This window comes from Lingula anatina, chromosome 6 (genome assembly GCF_051362555.1).
Source record: "Lingula anatina isolate TDL-2025a chromosome 6, LinAna3.0, whole genome shotgun sequence".
Lineage (NCBI taxonomy): Eukaryota > Metazoa > Brachiopoda > Lingulata > Lingulida > Lingulidae > Lingula > Lingula anatina.
Window position 1 is genome coordinate 12,476,770 of NC_141772.1, and position 27,273 is coordinate 12,504,042.

General features: G+C 38.2%; 2 protein-coding genes and 1 long non-coding RNA gene across 10 annotated transcripts in view; 2 read left to right on the plus strand and 1 right to left on the minus strand.

Moving 5' to 3' along the window:
* The window catches only part of LOC106181419 (uncharacterized), a 102,433-nt gene extending 94,925 nt beyond the window's left edge, over window positions 1-7,508 (minus strand). For all 8 annotated transcript variants that reach the window (XR_015334957.1, XR_015334952.1, XR_015334954.1 and 5 more), the window contains exon 1: window positions 7,351-7,508. This is a non-coding gene — a long non-coding RNA (uncharacterized LOC106181419). The remainder of the gene's footprint in view (window positions 1-7,350) is intronic.
* Window positions 7,509-9,744: 2,236 nt separating this feature from the next.
* LOC106181418 (uncharacterized) lies at window positions 9,745-13,892 on the plus strand. Its single transcript, XM_013565791.3, has 4 exons — window positions 9,745-9,936; window positions 11,898-12,117; window positions 12,618-12,842; window positions 13,144-13,892. The coding sequence occupies exons 1-4, from the start codon at window positions 9,903-9,905 to the stop codon at window positions 13,307-13,309; spliced, it is 645 nt and encodes a 214-aa protein (XP_013421245.1). The 5' UTR covers window positions 9,745-9,902; the 3' UTR covers window positions 13,310-13,892.
* A 5,933-nt stretch (window positions 13,893-19,825) lies between these two features.
* LOC106181417 (uncharacterized) lies at window positions 19,826-26,242 on the plus strand. The gene is made up of 3 exons (XM_013565790.3): window positions 19,826-20,007; window positions 24,409-24,616; window positions 25,808-26,242. Exons 1-3 carry the CDS (start codon window positions 19,974-19,976, stop codon window positions 25,962-25,964), a joined length of 399 nt encoding a protein of 132 aa, XP_013421244.2. The 5' UTR covers window positions 19,826-19,973; the 3' UTR covers window positions 25,965-26,242.
* Window positions 26,243-27,273: the final 1,031 nt, after the last annotated feature.

A 27,273-nucleotide genomic window follows, 5' to 3' on the forward strand; every position in this document is an offset into this window, starting at 1 on the left:
GTGGGATGCGGGGTGTATAGTGCTGAAGTTGTGTAGTTAATTCCAACATGGCCAGAAGCCCCCAGGTGCTTTATTTCATGTCAATTACAATTATCACTCGCAACCAAGTGATCACATCAGGACTAAAGGCATGATGGGCTGATTTACCCTAGTATGAAGAGAAATGGTGAAACACTGTTTAATGACAAAAAAAATCTTGGTGCTTAAAATAATACTGCTGTCTTTTAAAATTAAATTAAAATTTTTAGAATAATGACAACATTTTACATTCTGCCACAATGTGTTACTGTTGAAAAAAGTTGTTTGGACTGAATTATTAATAACAATACATGCATGATAACCCTTTGCCTACAGTTAAAGGAGGCATTCTGCCCTATTGTTGACCACTAATATTGTGACATTAAGTAATTAGGCAATGGGCTATGTAGTTCTTGGGTTGTTTTACAAAATTAATACCAAACCTCACTAAAACTGCTCTACAATATAAAATCAATTGCTTTGGCCAAATAAAAAAAATACAAACACAAATTTTGTGTCATTGTTGTCAAATTATTTGTCTATTTATCCCATAAGTCAATATCTCAACCTTCAAGTGATTTGTAATTCAATTGATAAAAGCTCTGTCAGATCAAAGGGGTTTCTACGTCTTCTAATGGTAATGTTGTTTATCTACACCCAGTGGGGAGATGATCCAAATTCATTTATTCAATCCATCCCTATCAAAGTTCAGTCATTATTTCAATTCATCCTACAGTACACAAGTACAGCAGTCCAATTGTTCTCTTCTGGCAATTTGGGGAAAATAAAGCAGAATATTCACAAGGCCATAAAATGGACTTAAAACTTTTATAAAGATATCGCTCATTTATTTTACATGTTGTATTCAATAGTCTTTCAGAGTAAATGTACAAGTATGTCACTGGTTGATAATTACTAATTTGAATCTCTGACTTTTGGATGAAATAAATAAGAATTTTAATTAATTAAAACAGAATTTAAATTAGTTAAAGCAGACCCCCCTCCTCCTCCCTCCCCATAGCACTTTCTTATGCTTTTATGTTTATCATATATTCTCATTTCCCCGAAGTTATTACAAATGTGTCAATAGAAATATTATTTTAGCCAAAAGGTTTAACTTGTTAAACATCCCCAAAGAGGGCAGACACAAGTTTATACATGGAGTTGAAACCAGCCTATTATAACCTTGGTAATTGCAAATTCATGGACATCCACAATAAAAAAAAACTAAAATCAATAAGAGAGTGAAGCCTGGCTCCCACTTTTTGACATTTCATTGAAGCACTATCACACAAATTCAATCTGCTTGACTGGGTTTTAGCAGCTTCTTCAAATTGGAATTCTCCAATCAACTGATCATGATCATGTCCCGGGAATCCAAATTGGAAAACTGCGGAGAGATAGCTTCAAATCTTTCCCATCTTCTGCCTACTTGAAATGAAATTCATGGTAATAAAAAGCAGCCGATACTGCCTCTACAGAGAAAAAGGAAAATTATCTGAAAACTACCTAAAAGTTTTATAAAAAATAGCCTAATGGCCCTGTTCACACAGTAAAAGTTTGGACTGCTGCAAAAGGTTCATGGTGTGTCTGGTTAATGGAAAATATCTAACCCATCTTTTTTCTTGAAGTTGAAGAAAAACATAACTGAAAAAGAGCAGCGATATGAAGTGACAATAAAAAGACCTGTAGGTACATTTAAGACCCAAAGCATCTCCTTTGTCTAACTTTCCTTTTACTTATTCATTTATTTATTTATTATATTTTGGTGGAAGGGGGGTTATAGTGATTACCCTCACATATATATATATATTCAGTGTGCTGATCAAGGAATGTACCATATTTTACAGAAATAATTTGTAATCCAAGCCTATTTATGACCAAAAATCAAGTATAATTGCAACATTGAACACACAAGCTAAAACAAACTGACAAGATTGGCTGAGGGACCTCCTTGTGCTTATTCTTATTCTTTCCATACTGATATCATTTTGAAACTGCAAATTAAACTGGTCAGAAATTCAGGATAAATATTCTGAAATGGTATATCCACATGCAATCATGTAGAGTTTGAGATTAGAAGTACATTTTCATAAGTAAAAGCAAGCAGATAAAAAAGTGAATTAATTGTAACCAACGCATTATCTTCAGAATGATACTTCTGATCTTTGAATTCAGCAAGATTAAAGATATAGCACTCTTTTACTTTAGAAGAAATTAATATCTCCTTAACTATCCTGAGTCTTACTTAAATCAATATTTCAAAAGAATTTTAAAACCTACCTCTAAAAAACTGCTGCCCCACAAATTTTACTCTCCGTCGAGAGCGAAACAAACTATCAACACAGTCAGAAATAGCAAAACCCACTCAAGACTATCGAATACCACCTATCAAATCGCAAGAACAATAACTAGGTCAACAAAGCGGCACAGCTAATCCCCTAATTACCACACCTTCATTCCCAAAGATCAAAGCCTTACCAGTCAGAAAATTCAACAATCTCAAGGGCCCCGCCTCTTGAAATATGAAAACAAAGAAAACATTGACGGAAAACAAGCATGTTTACCCATAACATGCTGTCATAACAAAATGGTATAGATTTCCTTAAAAAGGTGGGAGTCGGTAACACTGCATACAAATAATGCTGGAATTTTCTCCATCTACTGATCTATGAACTGGAAAAGTGTGGGAAGAGGCAATGATATATTTACTTTGTTACAATATTCTGACTTAAGTATTTATTTTATTCTAGTGGATAATCTTTTATTGAGTAACACACTGCCGACATCAGAGTGAATACAGTCAGCTTTTAAGCCTGGAAAATGAAAACAAGAGAAAAGTAAACAGCTATGAACAAATTATGGGTCAACACTGGGCAGAATATCGCTTGTTTGTTTTCATTTTTATATCAAATAATCTCCTGTTTTACAGTGTACCTTGATTTAACTTTGCCGGTAAAATAACATGCTTAAATGTCAACAGCAAGATACAAACAGGTTGTCAATGGACTCGTGTAAATAGTCATATTTCTTGTCAAGTTGTGCCAGCTTTATTTTATGTAAACTCTCTGAAAACCTTGTTATTAAGATTAATAATCATAGGCATTAAATTTAATTTAATTAACAGCACATGAATGGTCTTCATGGCATTAGAATTGTAACCTAAGGTTAAAAGTTATCACACCCCTTATAAGATAAGAAAGTTTAATTAAGACATGAGATTTACAAGTTGTCACATTTTTACTTGAAACGCAGCCTAAGATCTCATGACCAGGACATACTTATCAACCCCCAGGATGGGGGTTGGAAAGGAGGGGAGGGGAGGGGAGAGGGAGGGCAAGGTCATGTTCTACCAAACTCTGGAGCCCAGAATTATACCCTAGATAAATAAGACCTTGCAAAGTCTTTCCAGACAAGAATATTTCCTATAAAGTGAAAATAATATAACATAATATAATTATCTATTCTTTCATTTCTTCACTTCTGTGTAAACGCAATAAACAGGTGTCTTCTTGCCAAACACAACCTGCAAAATCAAATTAGATGCATGGTTATTTCTATAATATATGTAAGATAAAACACAAATGGTGTTGTATGTTAATTGATGTGCCCTTGATCTCTGGCACAGGTGCAAAATAAATTATTAAGAGAAATCACCCCATCCATGAGAAATTATGAAAACTCCAATAAAATAATCACATTCTCTTGTTTCTTGGTAATAAGTGGTATTGCTTAAAAAATTATTTGAAATCTAGAAAAGAAAAATATGTACGAGTACCACAGCAAAAAAAAAAAAAAGAATATCTAACACTTTCAATAAAATGTGAGAAACTGTCATCTTAACAGTAATTTTTTATGTCCATTTACTAGTAGGTAAAATTAAAAATGATGGGAAAAAGAGTCACATTTCAATATCTCTAATGAGCCTGAAAATAGGTCCAAATTACAAGGAATAATACCACACCACGTCAATAAGAAACCACAATACAACAAGCACACAATGTAAACAATGACCCCCTTGTGGATAGGGGCAAAAGGACATGTTGACATCGGCAGACAAAAAAGAATCCAACTTTGCGCAGCACATATACGTGGATTGAAAATCAATACTTTGTTTCTGAAGACTATTGGGGCATCAAACACTTGTTGTTTAGTCATTATCCTTTATATCCCGCACAGCTGTTGTGACTTTGCAAGTGCTGAAATAACTTTTCTCATGACTGCTACTAATGACACCATGAATATGTACTGGTACTGGACATTATTACAGATACAACATGCAATCTATGTAATGTAGGGCTTCATGCATGCATGCAAGCCTTGGGGTGGTGATGGGGTGGGGTAGGGTGGGGTGGTGGTGGGGTGGGGTGGGGTGGGGTGGTGGTGGTGGTGATGGGGTGGGGTGGGGTGGTGGTGGGGTGGGGTGGGGTGGGGTGGGGTGGTAGTGGGGTGGTGATGGGGTGGGGTAGGGTGGGGTGGTGGTGGGGTAGGGTGGGGTGGGGTGGTGGTGGTGGTGATGGGGTGGGGTGGGGTGGTGGTGGGGTGGGGTGGTAGTGGGGTGGGGTGGGGTGGTGGTGGGGTGGGGTGGGGTGGGGTGGGGTGGTAGTGGGGTGGTGATGGGGTGGGGTGGGGTGGGGTGGGGTGGGGTGGGGTGGGGCGATTAAGACCTGGGAGGGTACCACACAGAACCTCAAAAATGGTCATAAACTCTTCCCCTTAGATAAGATGCATTATACATTTCTCCATTTTGTTTGCAATGTTTTTTCACGTTTAAATTGCAAAATCGGTATCGCTGAATGAATTCATCATCATTTTGACACAACTTGGAAATTCAAGTGCAGGTGACAATAAGTCAGAGACTGACCAAGAGCAGGCAAAAATAAAAAAATCCCCAAACACATACTTTTGCATAAGATTTTACCCCCCCCCCCCCCCCCTTTAATGAAGCTAACAGATTGATTGAAAGTTGTACCCTTACTGATAATCATTTCTCTTCAGGTTTTGTTTCAGGCCACACACCCCTATCCTCCCCCTCACACACACCTTATACAAGCCAGCATAAAATCTATAGGATATAGTGTAACCCCATCCCCACCTCCATCGCACCTCCCCCACACCCTAGCAGGACCCAGTCTCATCAAAACTTCATTTCACATAAACTGAGCAAATAAATACAAAAACTTTTTTTTTTTTGCTTTTACCAATACTTGCTCTAACATTCTACATAAGATGATTTTCTAAGAATCTGTTTAATAAAATTACAAAATGATTAAAAGTAAAAAGTTAATAAGCAAAAATCATTACAGCAGATATTTGTAATTTGTGGTGGATATTATCTAAGTGAATATATAAACTTTACCTTATAAACATTTAGTTTAACTGAGACAGTACTACCATAAACATACCATAAACATTTAACCAATCAAAAAACTATTTTTATCCCAGTCTAAGTAACCATTATAGCTATAACTCATATCCAAGTCAAGAGAAACATCAACAACGACAATCTCACCAACTTTTCAAAATGTCAAAACCTTTTTAGTCCAGAAGGATTGGAATGTTTCTAAAATCAATCACTTGGTAACTTGATTAAGGCAGGCAATCAGATTCCCCAGAAAGAAAATACCTGTTTATTTTCATAGGGAATCACATTAATTGAATTCTTTTACTTGGTTTACCAGCAAATGGATGGAAATGAAATCTTCTTGTCAGATAGATCAAGACCTTAATATTATTGATATTTTATAAAGCATCAATTTACAGTGCTTGGGTGAGAGCTTTGAGTGGTTTGTTCACTTAGAGGAACAGTTGATGGGACTTTTGTTGTGGTGCCTCTCAAAAGCCACAAGAAACTGTCTTCAACTTTTAAGTAATGAAATTACTAGCCTGCTTTAAAGAAAAATAATTTTCACTAGAATGGAATTTGTGACATTTCAGTGTCTGATAATAGAGCAACAAGTTCATGGCTGCAATGTACCTAATCAACAAGTATGTGACATGTAGATCATATGTGTTCGCAGAGACTTATTATACAAGACACCAAAAAATGTGTTGTATGCCACATCTCTGTCAGATTAAGGCTGCGTTCAAATGAAAAATCTATTTTCTAAAAATCTAAAAATCTATTTGCGGTATCTTGTGATCACGGTCTGTGCCCTGAATACCCTGCGGCGTAATTACTGGCAGCGCCGAGAATTAATTACAGCTTTGGAAGTAACAGGCTCACGCTGCCCGTAATTACGCCGTGAGGTATTCAGGGCACAGACTGTGATCACAAGATACCGCAAATAAATTTTTTGATTTTTAGAAAATAGATTTTTCATATGAGCGCAGCCTTAATCATATTGTCCATATTCGAACCACCTTAAATACAGTCCCAATACTACAATATTAGATAATATTTCATATGCACAATATTGGTATTGTAAAAAAGCTGATAAATGACAACCATATAACCCTTATATACTGATCGAGGTTCTCAATAAAATTATAACGGATAAAAATGATGTTTTCTTCTTTAATTAATTTATGGACATCCAAATTACCAAGCATTTATGAATAATGTATAACATGCACGGCATCCAAATTTTTATGTAGCAGCTGAAAATTTTATCTGAGCACAGATATTTTGCCTGTGTAAACAGACACAGTCTTCACATGCAATAGTTATTTCAGCTGAATATACTTCATTTAATATTAACCAATATCTTTATGCATATGCATATTCACTGCACATGTCACACATATGCATGAGAATAATACACTTATGCAAATGCGAGTGAGAACAACACCAGAAGACATACACTGCTGTTGTACAAATACTGGCCGATTAATGAGAAAGTCTGGAGAATGATAATTTATATGGACAACCAAGCTGTCAAAACTGTGTTAGGTGAGATAAAACTAAATGCCAGTAGCTTCTGCCACATGCATTGTGCTCGCTTTAGTACAGTTAAATTAAACACATCTAACACAACAGTAGTGCCAGAAAACCATATCAAACGTTCTCCATCTTCCACGCACCTGTACATACTCAACGGCACAGCTAGGCTGAAGCAGACGACGAAACTGATGGCCTGCCCCCCCCCCCCTCCTCCCCCGCAATAGTCGCCATTTTGATAGGATGACGAAAATTCATAATCGGATCCATAGAAGGTTCTTATGAGACTGGTAGCAAACTAGCAGCAGTAAAGTGCTACTGTTAACCTTTATTCATTGAAACTATAAATTATAACATTTTTTAAAAATCAAAATTGGAAAAAAAAAAGCAAAAGTTCATAAAATCGCTAAATATAACATTGGTGTTTCTGGATAAATAAGTTAAAAACTCACGTCGTCTCATAGCGTTGTTTCATTTTCTACAATCTCTTGCATGCTTTTAAAGCACATTGGACTGTGTGACTGTCCATTCTTGGCGACGATTCTTTTCGCTTTCTCTTCACGCACCTGTCGTGAGCAGAAGACACTGTAGATGGCGCTTTTGGAAGCGACGTCAAAAAAAATGGAATAGAGGCGTGTGTTACTTAACTGCTCTACTTTGGACATCAGATCCAATCGGTACCTCAATTACATTAGCACATACCAAGAAATTAGACAATTAATTTCCAATTCCTTCTACAAAGTTTGCTGTTATTTTGGACCTGAGCTTTAAACATAAGCAATCTACGGGAAAAAAAGGACCCCCCCCCCCCCCCATATTATCACGTGCACCGCGCGCGCGGCCAATAAAACATTTTATGGTGGAATGTTCTCTATGCTGGGTTAGCCTATATCTCTCTATATCCCGAAATACTTATTCTCCGATTTATTTATTTTATTTTATTTTATTTTATTTTATTTTATTTTGACACCAAGTAAAACGAAGGTCTTTCTTTTCTTTCTCGTATTCTGAACTAATTTTTTCCTGTGGTTGAAAAATTACCTTTACTCCGATATTTCATTAACATAAAGCGAAGCTTCATTGCTCCAAAAGTTTACTAGACGAACATAACTGTTACCTGTTGGAAGGTCTATTGTCCTGAAATTATAATCTCCCATTCTCCCTTTTCCCCCCTCCTTAGAGATTTTTATTAATGCTTTTACCACCGCACATGAAAAATGCAATACCGATTTATCATTGCTCAAAAAGACAAGTACTAGGGCCTAAAGCCGCAGAAGAACTCGTGTAGAGTGGCGCAGAGATATTCAGAATCAGACTGACAGCCACATCTGTATTGAATATAATTAAAATAATGAAAACATTAAGGAGGATAATGACCATCTTGCTGCTAAATCGGTAAAATGATAAGATCACGTTCAAAATCGGTAACTAATTCAGGTGGCACTGACCAAACACAGGTGTCAATGGTCACTGACCAAACACGAATGTCACCTTATAAAGTTGTAAGCTTTATTAGGCCTAAATCAAAATGTGCTTCGTTATTTAAACAAGAGAAACATCTGATAACAAAAGCATCTCAATTTAGGCAGAGGTATCTACATGTATACTGATTTTCGAAAATGTCCCTGTCTTTGCACTTTTTTATTCCAAAAAGTTTCTCTCCAACTTCTTGTTTATTCCGAGTATGAGTAATCAAATTTGACTCGAGAACGGACAAACTGTCGTGCAGAGTGCAATACAAGGACTCAGTTCGCTGTTCCTGTGGCGTCCTATATTAGACCTGACTTCTTAACACATGGAGGTAGTGGTGGGGGAAACAACAAACATCTGGTGTTAATCACAATTTCTTATTTCCAGATATAAGTTCGTGATTTATATAATAATTTACCCTTCTGCGTCCAACCTGTATAGTAAAGATTCTACAATGTACTCCAAATTAAGTGAGGAAAATACTGTCTAAAGAGTTATCCCAATTAGCATTACATCTTTGCACATGTAATGCTAATTGTCTTTGTGATTTTTCACATCATGTTAAGCCTGCACAAAACTCACTAAAAATTAAATATAGCATCCCAATTTGTCCATTTTCTCTTTTTTATTACCTTATTAGTAAGGCATATAAACAATAACATATATCAATAAATGGTAATAAAAATTAGGTGATTATCGTGGCAAGTTAATATATGGAATCTGGTATCAGGTATCCAATAGATCTTTTCATGTGGGGGTGGGGGATGGGATGGCTAGTTGCTCATGTATATAACTCTTTAACTAGTATTTTCCTAAGTTCAAATTGAGGTTTTAACTTTAAAAAAAGGAGAACGGCAAAAAACCGGAACTATTTGGTTTAAACAGGAACCATATCTGGTTCTAACTGGATCCTTATGACTGGCACCTCAGATGCTGCCATATCTGTAACAGAATCAGTCATCTGTAGGACTAATTTACGGATTTAAATACAGTGTATGTGCATATATTCCTCATACACCGTTCATACAAATTATGTAGCGTTCGTAGATTCAGTAACTGAGGTACCGTACGTGTATCTCACTAAATGAGCCAGGGCAGAACACTATACAATGGGACGAGTTCAGAAAAAGATTTTAACTTTTTTCTGTACCATCCTTTCTTTCTTTCTTTTTTAATTTCATTTCTTCTTTCTTACTAAGGCATAATGACGTCATAATTAGTCTATAATGACATGTAGTCAATCAAAACAAAGGTAACGACTGCAAAACTTCCACTCCTCGATAGGGAAGTCCTAGTTCTCGACCTTTCTTTGTTTCCTTGTCCAGAAACCGTGGCACGCTTCAAAAGCAGCCCTTCACGTGATAGAGGCTACAGGCGATACCAGCGCGATATAAAAAGACCTTGAGCAGCAATCCTCGTCATTTGGAGATAGCCTGCCGAGCAGCCAAAACTTTTGTCTTAGAGCTGTACTGGGTGACAGGGAAACATCTCCCAGTATCAAGAAGTACCTGCTAGTACTCTGAAAAGGTCCACGATGAAGTACATAATAGTGCTGGTTTTGTTGATCGGTAAGTGTAGTTCACAACTTCTGAAAAAACTTGGGTGTATTGCAGTAGTTTGAATCGGTGAGATGTGAAAGGTGTTCACGAGATAATGATTTCAAACTCAAAATTGTGAAAAGCAATTTTAGTGGTAGATGAAGTTTGATGAAAAATGACCGAAAGAGTTGCACTGGTATCATATATGTTTCTCTCTTTCCCTCAATTTGATCCTACGGCGAATGATTAATAAACTATTTCAATTTGTGCATAAGTTCAGCTCTGTATTTAGTCTAATAAGATGAATAGTGTATCTAAATCAGTTTTTTTTTATTGTGATTCGGTCGTTTTCTTTGTGTACTCAGTCTATAAAAGGTAGAACGATTTTTAAGTAAGAAAATGTTTACTGCCTGTTAAGACTGTTCTGCATTTGCACCAACATGCAGTCACTGCCAATATTGAAGCATACCATGAAATAACTACATATAAACTAGTGTGTAATACGTATCCTAAAACGTCAGTTACCAGTGCCGGTATTTTTATATAAATGACACGACCTTCTTTGTGAATAACATTTAGTTATCCTGTTCATTGAACGTGTTTAATCGATTTAATTATTAGATTTTTTGTTAATATTTTAAGTCGCTACAGTGAAGTTATTATGCAGTGTTAAATGTACGAATTACACTTTTAGACAGGAGAGACTAAAGATTCCTATAGCGTTGTTTTGAACGCAACCAAGGATGTTATATATCTATGTAGTTAGAACAGCTGTTCTGTTGTAGCGTTGACTGATTACGTGTGCTTGTGAAGTAAAAAGAGGATAAAGAACTGTTAGCTATGTGTCGCTTGCAGCTTTCAATAACACACCCTCTAATATTAGGGGTCTCTAAAATAGTATACAAAATTAAAGTATATGCGACACAATCATTTTGTAACGGACCAGAAGCGCACCAAGTGGTCAGAGAGTAGGCCCCTACTAGTAACATCAGGTAACATGGGATCTTTGTTTGTATTCATGGCATGCACGGTCTTAGACCTTGGGTCTGTTAATTTGTGCGGGTGTCACATCCTAACTGGGCGGCTTGGTCAAATAAGGCAGGTATAACCTACACGTTGTTTTTGTCGGTAAAACTATGTACAAAAAAGTAGAGGAAATATAGGAGAAAATTTTGGTGAAATGATTAGTTGTCTGAAAAAAATTTTTTTTCACTTTCTTCAAAACTGTCAGTACATGGAATCTTGTTTACTGACTTCTTTGTATTTCGGTAACTTATGAAGTTTCGATAAAATTGATTAAACAAACAATCCAAAAATACCTTATTCGTCCTTCAGTGTTTTGCTTTTAAATGGAAAATTCGCAATGGAAAACTTCCAACTGCTGCAGAGTTTCCTCTTACGTACGTTCTATTTACATTCCCCGCGGCGATTGAATTATCTCGTGCCAAATGTACTGAAGGAACACGCCAAGAAACTCCTGATTCAAACCAGGCTTCTTTTATAAACCTAGGTGCCCAGATATATCTTATTTCCCGCATGCAACGCAAAGCAATTTTCGCAAGATTCCTAATTCAAAACACCTTCTCCAAATTATATAATTTATAAATAGAATCATACAAGTAAATGAAAGCACCGATCTTTCTCCCATGAGCAGTCATCTTTGAGATCATTTTATATAAAAAATACTTAAAACAGATATGAGATATAAATTATACACTGGAATTTTTATTTCAACAGAAAACCATAGTAGTGTTTTCGCACTGCGCAAGCACTTACAAAACAAAAATATCTTTTGAACTATTTCAACCTGTGTGTACATGTAGGCCTACTCCACTAATAGAGATAACACTAAGCATGCCCATTTTACATAAGACTGGTTTATGTATAGGGCCTACTCGGTTTTAGGTAGGGGACAAATACCAGTACGCTCTGTTTGGAAAATAAATAAAAGTCTTCAGCTCAATTTCATCCTTTTTTCCCTTTTATTCCAGTTCTTGAAGTTGCCCTGGCCAGACGTCCCGGGGGCCCTCGAGGTCGCCATGGAGATGATGATGATAGCGAAGGTCAAGGCCGTCGAGGTAGACATGGCGGGAGGCGCGGCAATAGACAACATAAGCCGCGTGGCTTAACCTGTGCTAATATTACTGAGACTGATTGTGACACCTTGCCGCCAATGCGCCTGTGTGATGACACAGGGTCCTATACCAACTGGTAATTCGTTTAGTAATATTTTGCCTTTATCCCGACTCTAGGAAGCGTTCACAACCAGTTCACAACGTACGCACTTGGATCCCTGTCTCCCACGCACGCCGTCCCAGCAGGGGCAGAGCAATCAAATCTCGGCACGATATCAAGTGGTTCGTGCCGTATTTGATCCGCGGACTAGTTGCCCGCGGATCAACTGGTGCTTAGTGGTGCAGTAACACTCCCATTTTCCCTCCTCTGTAAATACATTGCCATCACCACAAGCTTCTGGGTATTTACATTGCCTCATATGTGTAACAGTTTACATGATCGTCACGCTGATCTTCAGGGTGCTCACAATAAACAATAACTCTGTTCGCCGCTGTTCATTTTAATAATCAATGTGATCCTGTTACACTTTAATGTCACCCTGGGTTTATAAATGATATTCAAGTTTTGATGAATAATGGAACGCACGTTTGTTTCTTATTACACCTAGACTTTATCGTATTGTTTTGTCTCTCAAGGTGCGACTACATGAAGAGAGTGAAGTGTCCCCAGGGACTGCGCGGTAAACCCGAGGGCCTTTTCCCCTGCGACGAGGCCGGGGCGCCAATCCCAAAGACGAATCTCGGCCGAAGGAGGCACCTGAAGCTCCAGGCCAAGTGCGCCCGTGTCGCCGAGGAGGACTGCTCCACCCATCCCGGGCCGAAAATATGTGACAGCTCCGATAACAGCACCTACGCTAACAAGTACGTACATACGCGGTTCTTCTTTTGATCAAGCCCATGTAAAAATTTTATGTGATAATATAAAAATCGATAAATTCCTCTGTCTACCTATATACCTACATATTTATTTATTTATCTTTCTGTGCATCTTTTAATTAATAAATTTATTTATTGATTTATTCATTACTCATGGTCTTGTCTATTCATTTAATTATACATTCATTAAAACTTTCATAACATATTAATTTATATGAGTCCCTGACAAAAATTGAAATTTTGAAGCAAATTGACGCTCCATTTCAAAACCCTCATCCCTTTGCAGATGCGAGTTTCTGAAAGACAAGTGTCAAGACCTTTCAGCCGGTATTAACTTCGCAGCTATCTTCAAATGTGACGAGAACGGCAATCCTCTACCCGCACCTACCCGAGGGGGGCGTAGGCGATGTGGAAAACTGTGTAGACGGCGCCAGGGGCGTCAACCTGAGTAAACGTCATCAATAAGGAATAAGAATTATGACGCTATCACGAAAAGAAGCAGCGTTTACAGCCTGTTAATCTGTCCTTGACGCTTTACTTTTAATAACAATTCTAGCGAGACCAACACGTATGTGTATCATTGTTGCATGGGAATCAGCGGAGATAACCCCGAGTCTCGCAGCTTGGCTCAAAATCAAGCGAGATTTCGCGGCATTTGGAGGAGAGTGGGTTAGGAAACAATGGCAGGCCAGTTTCGTTTTATGTTATTTCTGATGATTCCCATTGAAAAGACTCCTTTTCTGTCTTAGCACAATGTGATCAAACATGTTGATAAATGTTGTAGTTTCATACTGTCTGTTCATTGGTCTTTGTACTGAAGTTAATGTTGTAAAATGGACATCCTTTTTCAACAGCACAGATACATTAGATCGCTTCCATTTAGATTTCATTCTCATTGAATAATGTTTAATCATTTATAAGTACTAACAAAAGTAAGTATGCCTTTTTCCTGTTTTTGTAAGAACTTCTCATGCACATTTCTTCCATAAATATCCATAATGTGATTTCTCGTAATAAAACACATGCGAAAATGCCTCTCCTGAGTTTTTTCCTCTTGGAGCATTATATCAGCTCTACATGCTTCATAAGCAAAGAAATACCTGTCATCTCAACATTGTACTTACGAGAAACGTTAACAAATTGTCTAGGTAATGAGGTTGTGAAAAAATTCCTAATACGCACCGAAAAATCTGTTGACCCTGGCGTACAAACAACCATGGGAGTTGAATGGAGGTATGGCGAGTTATAGGAGTTATTTTGACATTTTATCCTGTTTTGTTTGTAAAGACAAAAAGTACACTCAAAATAATATGTGTACAGAGTAACTGCCGTACATATCTTTTACCTTTGTCCAAAATGTACCCACAAATTACGGGACAAGAGCTGGGATATTGTATGCCCCGGTTTTAGCGACATCTGGTGAGCGGTCCTTTCACACAATATTTTGAGTGAACTTGTCTTTACGGGTACTTCCATTTAGGTCTTTTTACATTGAACGCGTTGTTCAATTTTACGAGATAAAGGAACAATGAAAGCTTTGTTTTTTGTGTTTATGGGAAAACCCCTGGTTATGTGACCATTGCGACAGGTTGGGAGACAGTGCTCTGTCGCAATCAGGAATAGGAGAGCACCGCAAACGTTGTCTGCATATGGCTGAAAAGTGCTTTTTGTTGAAACTGATAAACACAGCCAATGCTCTCCTTGTCTCCTTCTCTTTCTCAAAAGATATCGAATAATTAACTTAGTTGCTGTGGAAACTGTTAGAAATCCGAAGTTTGTGTTGGGTGTTTATCAGAGTTCCACAATATTTTCCAATTTGCTTTTTATCAATTGTTTAATTAATCAATGAGAATTTCATTTATTTGTTATTTATTTTCGGTATGTTTTGAAAGCATGATGATCGCGCTGCATCTCCTGTAACAGTTTAAAAATGATAAAAAAAGAATTAGAGCAAAATGCTTCTTTAAGTTTAGACTTCGATCAGGATAAATTCTCCAAACTTGTGCGTTCAATGTTGTACCTCCTGGGGTTAATCTGAAAATACCAATATACGGTGCATTCCAAAAATTATCAGACAAACATGTCTATATTTCATACAGCCTTGTATAAACACGCCAGGAGAAAATGACACACTGTAACGTTTATCCGAAAATCCAGATTAAGAACTGCATTATCTCATCCACTTATTAAGATGGGAATTTTACGTGAACTCTGCTCTATACTGCAGTATTTCGTTTTGTAACATGTGCTCCTGATTTAAGTCACATATTTAATTAATTATTTAAAAATAAGTCCAATTAGCATTTATATGAATTTCACAGTGTCAGAAATTGAAATATAAATTTAAAAAAGCTATACAAACGCGTGACAAGAACTATACATTAACATGTGAACAGAGAAAAAAATACGAAAAGAGGATGCGGGCTTGTCCGGGATTTCAATCCGGGACCTCTCGCACCCAAAGCGAAAATCATACCCCTAGACCAACGAGGCGCTATTAGAGTGTGGTGGTGTTTTATCGACTGCATCCAGGTATGACATGGGCCACTGTCACCAATGTTTCCACGCATGTGAAAAACCTGCAACACTGCAAGCCTATGTGCCTTTATTGAAGACACAGAGATAAGCTAGTGGACATAATCTACTTACTTCATTGTGTTGCGATGTTTGTTTGTCTGTCTGTTTGTTTGTTTTTTGTTTATTTCCTTTTCTTGTTTGCATCATTTTTTTTTTTTGGGGGGGGGGGGGCAAATCCCCCCCCCCCCCCCCCCAAGGGATGAGGAGGAGGGAGAATAAGAGGGGAGGTGTAAGGAAGGACAAGATGAGGAGGAGGAGGTTTCGGGAAGAGGAAGTACACCCTCCGTCCCTCCTCTTCCTCCTCCTCCCTAACGCCTTCTCCTCCTCCTCCTCCCTAACTCCCGTCCTCCTCCAAGAAGATGAGGAGGTGGAGGATTAGGAGGAGGAGGAAGGGAAAAGGAGGAGCAGGAGTTAGGGAGGAGGAGGGACGGGGGGGCGTACTTCCCCTTCCCTATACCTCCACCTCTTTCCTTCCTCCTCATCCTAATCCTCCTCCTCCTCCTCCTCCTCATCTTGTTGGAGGAGGAAGGACGGAGGGTGTACTTCCTCTTCCCCACATAGATCCTCCTCGTCTTTTTCTTCCCTACACCTCCCCGCTTATTCTTCCTCCTCCTTATCCCTTGGGTGTTCTGGCACCTTGATGCATGCGAAGTAGTGTCTCTAAACTGTGGAGTTCATCAGATTGCACTGATATCTGTCGCGTGTATATGGACCTCATCTTCTTCGTCTTGTTGTTGCACAAAATCGACAAGCACATTTTTCAAAGCAACCGCGACAGCCATGTCTTTCTCTCTAACTTATTACTGCTTATGCGTCAAGGTGCTAGAATCTCCTCCGAGCGCAACTGAGAATTAATTACAGCTTTGGAAGTAACTCGCTTAATTACGACGCGGGGTATTCAGGGCACAGACCGTGATCACTACCCAGTGGGCAAATCATGTTGTTTCAACGTTGAAACAATGTTGAACTATAACGTTGACAAGACGTTGGATTAACATTGGATTTGAAAGTTGTATCAACGTCAAATAACAACGTTGTATCAACGTCAGATAAGAACATTGTATCAACGCCAGTTGTTAGACAACATTCTTGCATGAAAAGACATTAAAATGACCTGTTTTTATTTTTGGTACATATCACAGGTACACAATTATAAAGTACACTGTAAAAACATCTAAGTGCCTGCTTTGTCTCATTTTTTCAACGCATTTATCTCCTTTAGAAGCACGTTTTGCTTCTAAGCATGTTACACGCTTTTAGCCTGGATGTGTTTAGCAGTACTAGGACGCGTTTGATGGCTAAATATATGTAGAGTGTATATGTATGGCCTATAAGTTAGGATTTCCAAGGTTTAGTTTTACATATATAAGAAAGTCATGGTCACCTCAACCTGTCTATCTATCTATCTATAGCAGGGTACCGTGAACTGTCAGCAACGTTAACATCACTCCATCACACTTACAGTGACTTATTCATCCTTGTGTTAACTGACCTTTCGAGGCAGTTTATTGGAATGTATTTCTGAATAACAAGTTAAGAAAATTCACTAGTTCACTAGTTCACTAAAGACACAAAACAACTGTCACTTTTACTTTAAAGCACCATTTTTAATATTTCGATAATGTTCGTTACAGTATTGATAAACATAGTATCACGTTTTCAATAATTAATATCTTAAATTACGATCCATGTCTTGCATCACGACGACCTAACAACAACGTTGAGTCAATGACCAAAATACAACGTTGAGTCAACGTCACATTATGACGGCGTTTTGACGTGGCTGGATCAACATTGATTTGACGTTAAATTTAGGTAGATCAACGGCCATTCAACGTCCCAACCTGTTTTCAACGTTGATCCAATGTCATTATGCCTGCTGGGTAGATACCGCCAATGGGTTTTTGGATTTTTAGAATTTAGATTTTTCATGTGAACGGTGCCTTATTGAGTGCAAGTTTATTTTCTTTGAGTGTCAACAAGTGCAGGAATTGTTCTCGTAGTAGAGAAAGATGGAACATGTCAAATTCACATATAGTTTGATTTGATTGGTTAGTCTCTCAATAGATATGTAAGTTTCTAACACGTGAAAAATGCTTGCAAACTCGTGATGGGCAAGGTCCAGACATGAGTAATTCAAATAAAATTTTAGATATTTTAATTGAAAACAAGTCTCTTAGGGATTGCCTTATAAGGAAATGTTGAATGGCTGTTTGCAACATGAGAATAGAAAATTCCTTGTAATCACGCAACGACAATAGAAAGAAAATAAGTAAATGCGTGATCAATGCGGGGAGATAGAGTATAAATACTTGTGAAATTGTGTGGAAAGAGAGTCGGTGAATAAACGTTTGAAAGCTCCAGACTGTTGTCGTTATTCCTCACTATAACAGAATTCTTCAAAATAAACCACAGAGTAAACCGGTTAGGTGAGACTATTGTAATCCACAAAGGGGGAGGTACACAAGCCAAATACCTAATACATCATTCTTATAACTTAATACAGCTGATGAAATTCTTCTCTGACAAGATAACGCTGTAATAAAAAAATCAAAATACACAATACAGGACTTAAACATTTATGAAAACAATTAAAAAAAGCATTGGCAGCCATAGTCCCCCCCCCCCCTAAAAAATTTGTTAACAAACAAACAATAAGAAAGCAATTTTTAAAATTTTTACAAGGAACACCGTTGTATAATCGTCTTGAAAAAAAGCTGGAAATTCAATAACGCCGAATTGATACTTTTTATTTAAACTAAAATCCGTCAACTTAAAGTGTCAACAAGTTTTATATAACAAAATAATCTTCATTTAAATCCGCTTACAAAGAGGTTTGAAGAGGACAAAACGAACTTCAGGATGCTTCAAATTCAACTGTCATACAGTTGACTGGTGTAGACGGTGGGATGCGGGGCCCATTGTCAATAGAGATGAAATTATAATGTCAACACGTTTTCTAAAACTTCACTTAAAAAGGGGATTTAAAACTACAATGAGAAGTTTCGAAATATATATATATATATATATATATATATATATATATATATATATATATATATATATATATATATATATATATATATATATATATATATATAACAAAGTCACAGTCACCTCAACCTGTCTATCCATGGGCGTAACTAGGCATTCGCACGGATGCACTGTGCGCACAATTTTTTTGGCCTACCATGATATTATTTTATATAGATTTAGTATATTTTTCACGGAATATAATCGAAAATCCTTTGCGAATTAAAGTCACAAATCCTCTGTATCAATTATATATGTTCTGACCCCCCGTCTTGCATACTCTCCGCCTCGCACACGCCTCCCCATGTGTCGTCCCAATGGAGCCGAGATTTAATGACTGTACCCCCGCAGGGACGACGCATAAGGCGGCGTGTGAGAGGCGGAAAGACTATTAAAAAATTAGGCGGTTTTCCTTTCATGTACGTCCGCCATATTTAGTTCGTGGCTTTGTAGAGCCATGGCTAAACTCGATGTGAATGCGGCCTAAGAATAATAACTAGACTGCAACTGGCTGAAGCCAGTGGCGGATGATTCCCCTGAAAAACAGGTGTGGAATGACCTTGAAGAAAAAGGTCAATTACAAGGCCATGTGCTAAATCTGATCCCATATTCTGAAAGAGCATATGTGGATTAGGGGAGGTTTATCAACAATACATCAGTTTTAGCCTAAGTGAATATGTCACCTTGAAATGTCCAAATAACCTTGAAATTGAAGGTCAAGGTCATATTTGACATTTGATTTGGGGATGTTGGGTATAGGTTTGGGGTAGTTTACTATAGCATGTTATCACAAAAAATCAGTATTTCATGGAGAAATTGCCAAAGTCACGATTTCTGCGACATCATAAATATTTAAAAATCTATATTTAAAAAACGAATCAAGCAATTGCTACGAAAGTTCAGCTAACTTTAGATAAGACTATAAGGCATCCTTTGCTTGCAAAAATTAGGCTCTAGGCCTCCCGGTTTTTGTTTGGGAAAGAATTGAATCTGGTATCAGGTATCCAATAGATCTTTTCATGTGGGGGTGGGGGATGGGATGGCCACTTCCTCATGCATGTAGCTCTTTAACCAGTATTTTCCTTATTTCAAATTGAGGTTTTACCTTTAAAAAAAAGAAGACGGCAAACAACCGGAACTATTTGGTTTAAACACAGAGGAATAATGCACATATTTTGTTTACTGTAACTCTGTTACATGGGACACAAACTTTTCTGTTACTGGTTCAAGGACTACAAAACTTTTACTCCTCGATAGGGAAGTCCTACTTCTCGACCTTTCTTTGTCTCCTTGTCCTGAACCGTGGCACGCTGCAAAAGCAGCCCTTCGCGTGATAGAGGCTACAGGTGATACCAGCGCGATATAAAAAGACCCTTAGCAGCAATCCTCGTCATTTGGAGACAGCCTGCCGAGAGGTCAAAATTTTTGTCTTAGAGCTGTACTTGGCGACAAGGGGACATCTCCCGGTATCAAGAAGTACCTACTAGTACTCTGAAAAGGTCCATCATGAAGTACATAATAGTGCTGGTTTTGTTGATCTGTAAGTATGGTTCACAACTACAAAAAATGAGTTTACTGCAATAGTTTGAATTGGTAAGATGAGTAAGAAACCGAAAGTTGTTAAAAACAATATAAGTTTTACAATGTTAAGGGATTGATGAAGTTTGATAAAATGACAGGAATAGTTGCATTAGGCACTGGTTATATCTATATGCATCTCTTTCTCCAAATTTGACATTACGTCTATGGAAAAAGGTACGTGTATGATTCCATTTCGGGCATAAGTTCAGATCTGTATGGCGTGTATCTTATTCCATTTCTTATTATGATTCCACCGTCTTCTTTGTGTACTCAGTCTGGTAGAATGTAGAACGATAGAAAAGATTTATTGCCTCTTAAGACTGTTCTCAAATTGAACCAATCACTGAGAATAAAATTAGAGTCATTTGACTCTCTAGTCAGAGTCCAGCACCCCTTGACCCTTGTGGAGTTAATTTGACTCCAATATAAGGGTCAAATTACCCCACTACCCGAGTCTTTAGACTCTGTTATAAGAGTCGATCACCCCCTGGCTCTCATGGAGTCAATCTGACTCTAAAATCAGAGTCAAATTGCCGGGGGCCAGTGTCTGGCTGACCCCTTTCACCGACTCTTTTCGCTCGCTGGACAGTAAGCCTCGTTTCAGTACTTGTGATGGCAGTGAGCAGACGACGTGAAGAGAACGGTTTTCATCATCCTTTGTCAGTATAAACATTACTTTATTGGCCATAGTTGGTTTTATGCATGAACAAGTGGTTTTTCTTCATGCAGAACTCGTGCACTTATTACTGACCCGGGCTTTCAGTTGCCCACACCCTTTATGTGATATGTTAGTATACAGGTCAACAGGTTTTGTTTCCATGTTGTGGGTTTGACCCACCAATGCATGTCACTGGGGAGGTATGCTCACTCATTGGTATATTTGTGGTATATATATATATATATATACATGCCATGCTGTTTTTACCAGATTCACAAACTATTTGTTATTGGAAACTCAACACCACATGCGCTCGGAGTGTCCGTCTCCAGAGCGGGAGGACTTGGGTTCAAACCCGTCCGTGCACAAACCATTCGTTAATAAACGGTACCTGCTGTCTCCCCGCTTGGCACTATGTCTTTTTTTTTCATAATGTGCCAAGGAGTCAAAAATTCCTTAATATGGGGTCATGGTGACTCTTTTGTAGAGATAAATCAAGGGATGAAGGGATGCGTGAATGGAGTCGATTGTGACCCTTATGTGGGGTCTGGGATGGCGTTACTCCATCGGAGTCAACTTGACTACAATTGGGATAGGTTCCACTGCTGGACTCCTAGTTTGGAATCACTTGGACTCCCGTTTTATTCTCAGTGATATGAAGTCACTGCAAATATTGAAGCATACCATGAAAGAACTACATAAAAAGTAGTGTGTAATACGTTTCCTAAAACGTCAGGTACCAGTGCCGGTATTGTTATGGAAATGACACGACTTGCTCTGTGAATAACATTTAGTTATTCTGTTACTTAAACGTGTTTAATCAATTTTAATTATTAGATTTTTTTTGGTAATATTTTAACTCGCTGCAGTGAAGTTATTATGCAGTGTAAAATGTACGAACTACACTTTTATACAGGAGAGACCAAAGCATTCTATAGTACAAAGGCACTAAAGCGTGGTTTTTTATGTTGCCAAGGATTTTATGTATCTATATAGTTAGAACAGCTGTTCTGTTGTAGCGGGGAATGATGACACGTGCATGTGAAGTAAAAAGAGGATAAAGAACTGTGCTGCTTGCAGCTTCCAAAAACACACCCCCTGATATCAGGGGTCTCTAAGATAGTATACAAAATTAAAGTATGTGAGACACAATAATTTTGTAACGGACCAGTAGCGCACCTAGTGATCAGAGAGTACCAATAACATCAGAATACATGGGATCTTTGTTTGTATTCATGGTATGCACGGTCTTTTAACCTTGGATCTGTTAATTTGTGCGGCTGTCACACCCAAACTATAAGGCTTGGTTGTATAAGGCAGGTGTCACGCACACGTCAAACGTCGTTTTTTTTTTGCCAGTGTAACTATAAACGAAAAACGAAGGGAAAATATCAGAAAAAAAATTGGTAAAACGATTGGTTGTCTAAAAAACTATATTCAAAACTTTCATGAGATATCAATTATACACTGGAAATGTCATTTTTATTTCAACAGAAAACCATAGTAGTGTTTTTGCAGTGCGCAAGCACTTACAAAAAAAAAAAAAAAAAAAAAAAAAAAAAAAAAAAAAAAAAACTATCTCAACCTGTGTGCACATGTACTCCACCAGTAATACCTTTTAATAAGGTCATGACCTTGACCTCCAGTGACCCAGAGACTAGTTGCCAAAGATTGGGGTTCCCTTACTTAGAAGGAGTTGATACGTTTCTGTGACATTGGGTTCCCAAGTTATGGATTTCAAGTCCACCCACCCCATTCAATGGCGGCCATTTTGGATTTTTGTGGAATAAGACTTTGCCATGGGGGGATTCATGGGGAAATTTTTTTGGACGGACCAGAGTCAGTTGAGAAACATTTGTCACCAATTTTTTCCAACCTAAGTTGTTTATTGACTGGCCTATAAGCAGGCCTATTTTACCTAAGACTATATACAGACTTGACATTTAATATGGAATATTTCAGTTTCAACGGTATGCTTAGGTAAAAATGCGTTCTTTTTTCATAAAACTCAGATCTCATATAAGATATCTGACTGGAGAAGTGTGAAGTCAGGTGTGTCGCTACCAATTAACTGATTACCAAGTCTGTTGCACTGCTGCCTTGTGTAATATGCAGTGATTTAAGTGGGTAGTGCTCCTTTGGCCTGTTCTAAGCTGGGCTTTGGCGAAGCATGGTTCCGTCAAAAAAGTATCCATATGTCGGCAACTACTGCATAGAAGAATTTGAAATTTTGCATGTAAGCGGTCGGTTTTGCAGTGCGTAAAATGAGTTCAACAATGTTTTAAAAATTGTTAATCTGTGTCAGAATGGCGCGAAAAAGATAGACATTGCCAGACAGATTATTGTGTCAAACGGAATGGTCTGCACAGTTCCATGGAGTTATGCCCAGACTGATGTACCTGCACAGAAACCACGCCCAATGTATTGACATCTTACCACCAGGGCACAGAACTCATTGTCCTTCAGGATATGCTGCTGCAACTAAACAAAAGCCACCCAGTCCGTTCAGAATGAGGGGCAAATTGTGACCAAAACGCGTTTTTCAAGGCTCTTAGTGAATACCAAACTGGTTTTAGCAGGTTAGAATACCAAACGACCTCTGAGGAAGGCACTGTAAACAGCAAAACAGCGTCGTCAGTTTCTCTAATGAATTGAGGACTATGACCGTTTCTGGGTAGAACATTGAAACCGCGTGGCTTTCTTTATTGAGGTCAGATTTCACCTGTACTGCTTAACTGGTCACAGCAGAGTTTATAGACATCTTGAAGCGGCCTACGACAAGGCGTGTGCCGCTTCTAAAGTGACTAGGGTCATTGGCAGCGTCAGTATTTGGAGTGGATACCACATTGGTGCCAAAACACCAATGGTAGTCATTGATGAAAACCTAAACCAGATGAAATAAAGGAATGATCTGGGAACCATTTGACTATCATTTGATAGAGGGCACCTTAGGAACAATTTTAGGTTGCACGATGAGATTGTCCGTTCACACAGAGCACTTTTAATAGCAGATAACTTACAGAGCCAAGGGATTGAGCAGATACATTGGTCATCAAAATCGCCATATTTGAACCACATAGACAATACGTGGGTAGGTTATTACTCAAAGAATCAACGGCCTTCATGCCCTACAACAAATCTGAACCAAATTGGACAAGTTTTGACCGTTGCCGGGAATTTTTTCCAGATTAAACTCTAAAAACCTATTCTAAGGAACGCCTTGCCGCTTGAAAGCTCTGGTAGCAGCCAGATGAGGTCAGGAGTAACAGCGACCGTTGCTATGACATGACACTGACATGAGGGTCCTTTGTGGGGCATGTAACTCTTTTAAAGACGATAATTTGGAAAATATGGAGATCCAAAATATCGCTTTCAATGGTTGTCGTATGACTTAGAGTAGGCAATGCATTTTGGTTTGCTTCACTGGCGAATTCTATTAATGAACTGATGTCACAATGACATCAAAGAGATAAATAAAAGTTATTAAAACATGATTTTAATCCTTATTTTCATTTATCAGTCAGCAAAATAGGAAAAAACTGATGAAAAATAATTTGGAAAAAAATATTCCATATTAAATGTCAAGTCTGTAGTTTATGCACTCGGTTTTAGGGAGAGAACAAAATACCAGTCCGCTCTACTGTTTGAAGAATAAATAAAAGTCTTTGGCTCAATTTCATCCCATTTTCCCCTTCATTCCAGTTCTTGAAGTTGCCCTGGCCAGACCTCCCGTGGGCCTTCGAGGTCGGCATGCAGATGATAATAGCGAAGGTCAAAGACGTCCAGGTAGACATGGCGGGAGACGCGTCAACAGACAACGTGGCTTAACCTGTGCTAATATCACTGAGACTGATTGTGACGTCTTGCCGTCAATGCGCCTGTGTGATGATGCAGGGTCCTATACCAACTGGTAATTAATTTAGTAATATTCGGCCTTTATCTACCCTAGGTTCTAGATTTCAGTTTTACCAGCTCGTTCTTGATTTCATATATAACCGATATCAGCAAACCTGAACTGTAGCCACTAGCAGCATATTGAGGGCGTGTTTGGCAAAAATTTTGCCTGGGGCTCTTCCATATTTGGAAGTCACAAGTCTCGTACGTCACAGCTTTAACCCGCCTGGAGCTGCCTTTCCAGCCTTACGCTGACGATATCTCGCGTAGACGAGACAAGAAGCAAAGTGGCTGACGCAGAGTTTGAAGTTTGAACTAAGAATATCTTGCAATCGAAAGTCAGTGCCACAACACAAGCAACTTTCTGCTTTAAAAAATTATTTTTGGTGTAGCCATTGCGCAGTCCTTATAGTGGTATCGGGCATGCAATGTAGGTGTCAAACTTGGCACGCGTTAAACACGTGTATTGTGTTTATATCTCAAGGAGCAAATGATATAAAAACATCTGGTATATCTTTTTCTTTTAAAATATATTACTTATTTTTCAATTTACATCTTATATACAGTAAATAAAATTAAATAAAGCAAGACTAAATCTGCTTTACGTTTCATTTTGGACTAATGACATTCAACTGCAGATTCACTGCGGAGCAGTTCTTTTTGATTGACGGATACGCAACATTGTCGCTGTTCCTAAGGGCCACTGTGAAGCAATCCCGTGAAAATGTTTGAATAGTTAACAAACTAGTGACCCCGACACTCAGGGCACCTTTATCCAGACTGTTTCAAAGGAAGCGTTCACAACCAGTTTACAACGTGCGCACTTGGATCCCTGCCTCCTACGCGCGCCGTCCCAGCAGGAGCAGAGCAATCAAATTTCGGCACGATATCAAGTGGTTCGTGCCATATTTGATCCGCGGATCAACTTGTGCTCATTTACTCTCCTCTGTAATCATATTGCCATCACCACGAACTTCCGGGTATTTACATTGCCCCATCTCTGTAACAGTGTACGTTACGTTCTTCAGGGTGCTCACAATAAACAATAACTTTCTGTTTGTCGCTGTTCATGTTGATAATCAATGTGATCCTGTTACACTTTAATGTCACCCTAGGTATATATAAGATATTCAATTTTTAGTAGTTAGTAGAACGCACGTGTTTTTCATATTACACGAAGACTTTATCGTATTATTTTGTCTTTAAGGTGCGACTACATGAAGAGAGTTAAGTGCCCCCAGGACCTGTCAGCCGGAACTAACTTCACAGCTATCTTCAAATGTGACGAGAGCGGCAACCCTCTACCTGCACCTACTAGACGATGTAAAGACAGGGCATGTAGACGGGGGCATCCAGTGGAGTAAACGCCAAAAAATAAGGAATAAGAATTATGACGCTATCACGAAAAGAAGCAGCGTTTACAGCCTGCTTATCTGTCTTTGACGCTTTACTTGTAATAACAATTCCAGCGAGACCAACATGTATCTGTATCATTGTTGAATGGGAATCAGTCGAGATGACCCCGAGTCTCGCAGCTTGGCGCAAAATCAAGCGAGATTTCGCGGCATTTGGAGGAGAGTGGGGTTAGAAATAGTGGCAGGCCAGTTTCGTTTTATGTTATTTCTGATGATTCCCATTGAAATGGCACCTTTTCTGTCTTAGCACAACGTGATCAAACATGTTGATAAGTGTTGTAATTTCATACTTTCTGTTCATTGGTCTTTGTACTGAAGTTAATATGTTGTAAAATGGACATCCTATTTCAACAGCACATATAGGCCTACATTAGATCGCTACCATTTAGATTTCATTCTCATTAAATAATGTTAAATCATTTTTAAGTATTAACAAAAGTAAGAATGCCTTTTTCCTGTTTTTGTAAGAACTTCTCATGCACATTTCTTCCATAAATATCCATAATGTGATTTCTCGTAATAAAACACATGCAAAAAAATGTCTCTCCTGAGTTTATTCTCTTGGAGCATTATATCAGCTCTACATGCTTCATAAGCAAAGAAATACCTGTCATCTCAACATTGTACTTAAGAGAAACGTAAATAAATTGTATAGGTTATGAGGTTGTGAAAAAAATCCTAATTCGCACTGAACTTGAAATCTGTTGACCCTGGCGCACTAACAACCATGGGAGTTGAATGGAGGTATACCGAGTAATAGGTGAACTTTGTCATTTTGTCCTGTTTTGTTTGTAAAGACAAAAAGTACGCTCATAATATTATGTGCACGGAGTAACTACCGTACACACCTTTATCATTCTTAGCCCAAAATGTGCCCACAAATTACGGCACAAGAGCTGGGATGTTGTATTCCCCGATTTTAGTGATATCTGGTGAGCGGTCCTTTCACACAATATTTTGAGTGTACTTGTCTTTAAGGGTACTTCCATTTAAGTCTTTGTACAAAGAACGCGTTGTTCAATTTGACGAGATAAAGGAACAATGAATGCTTGGTTTTTGTGTTTATGGGGAAACGCCTAGTTATGTGACCATTGCGACAGGTTGGGAGGCAGTTCTCTGTCGCAATCACGAATAGGACAACACCACAAACGTTGTCTGCATATGGCTGAAATTACTTATGTTGAAACTGATAAACACAACCAAAGCTCTTCTTGTCTCCTCTTTCTCAAAAGAAATCGAATAATTAACTTAGCTGATA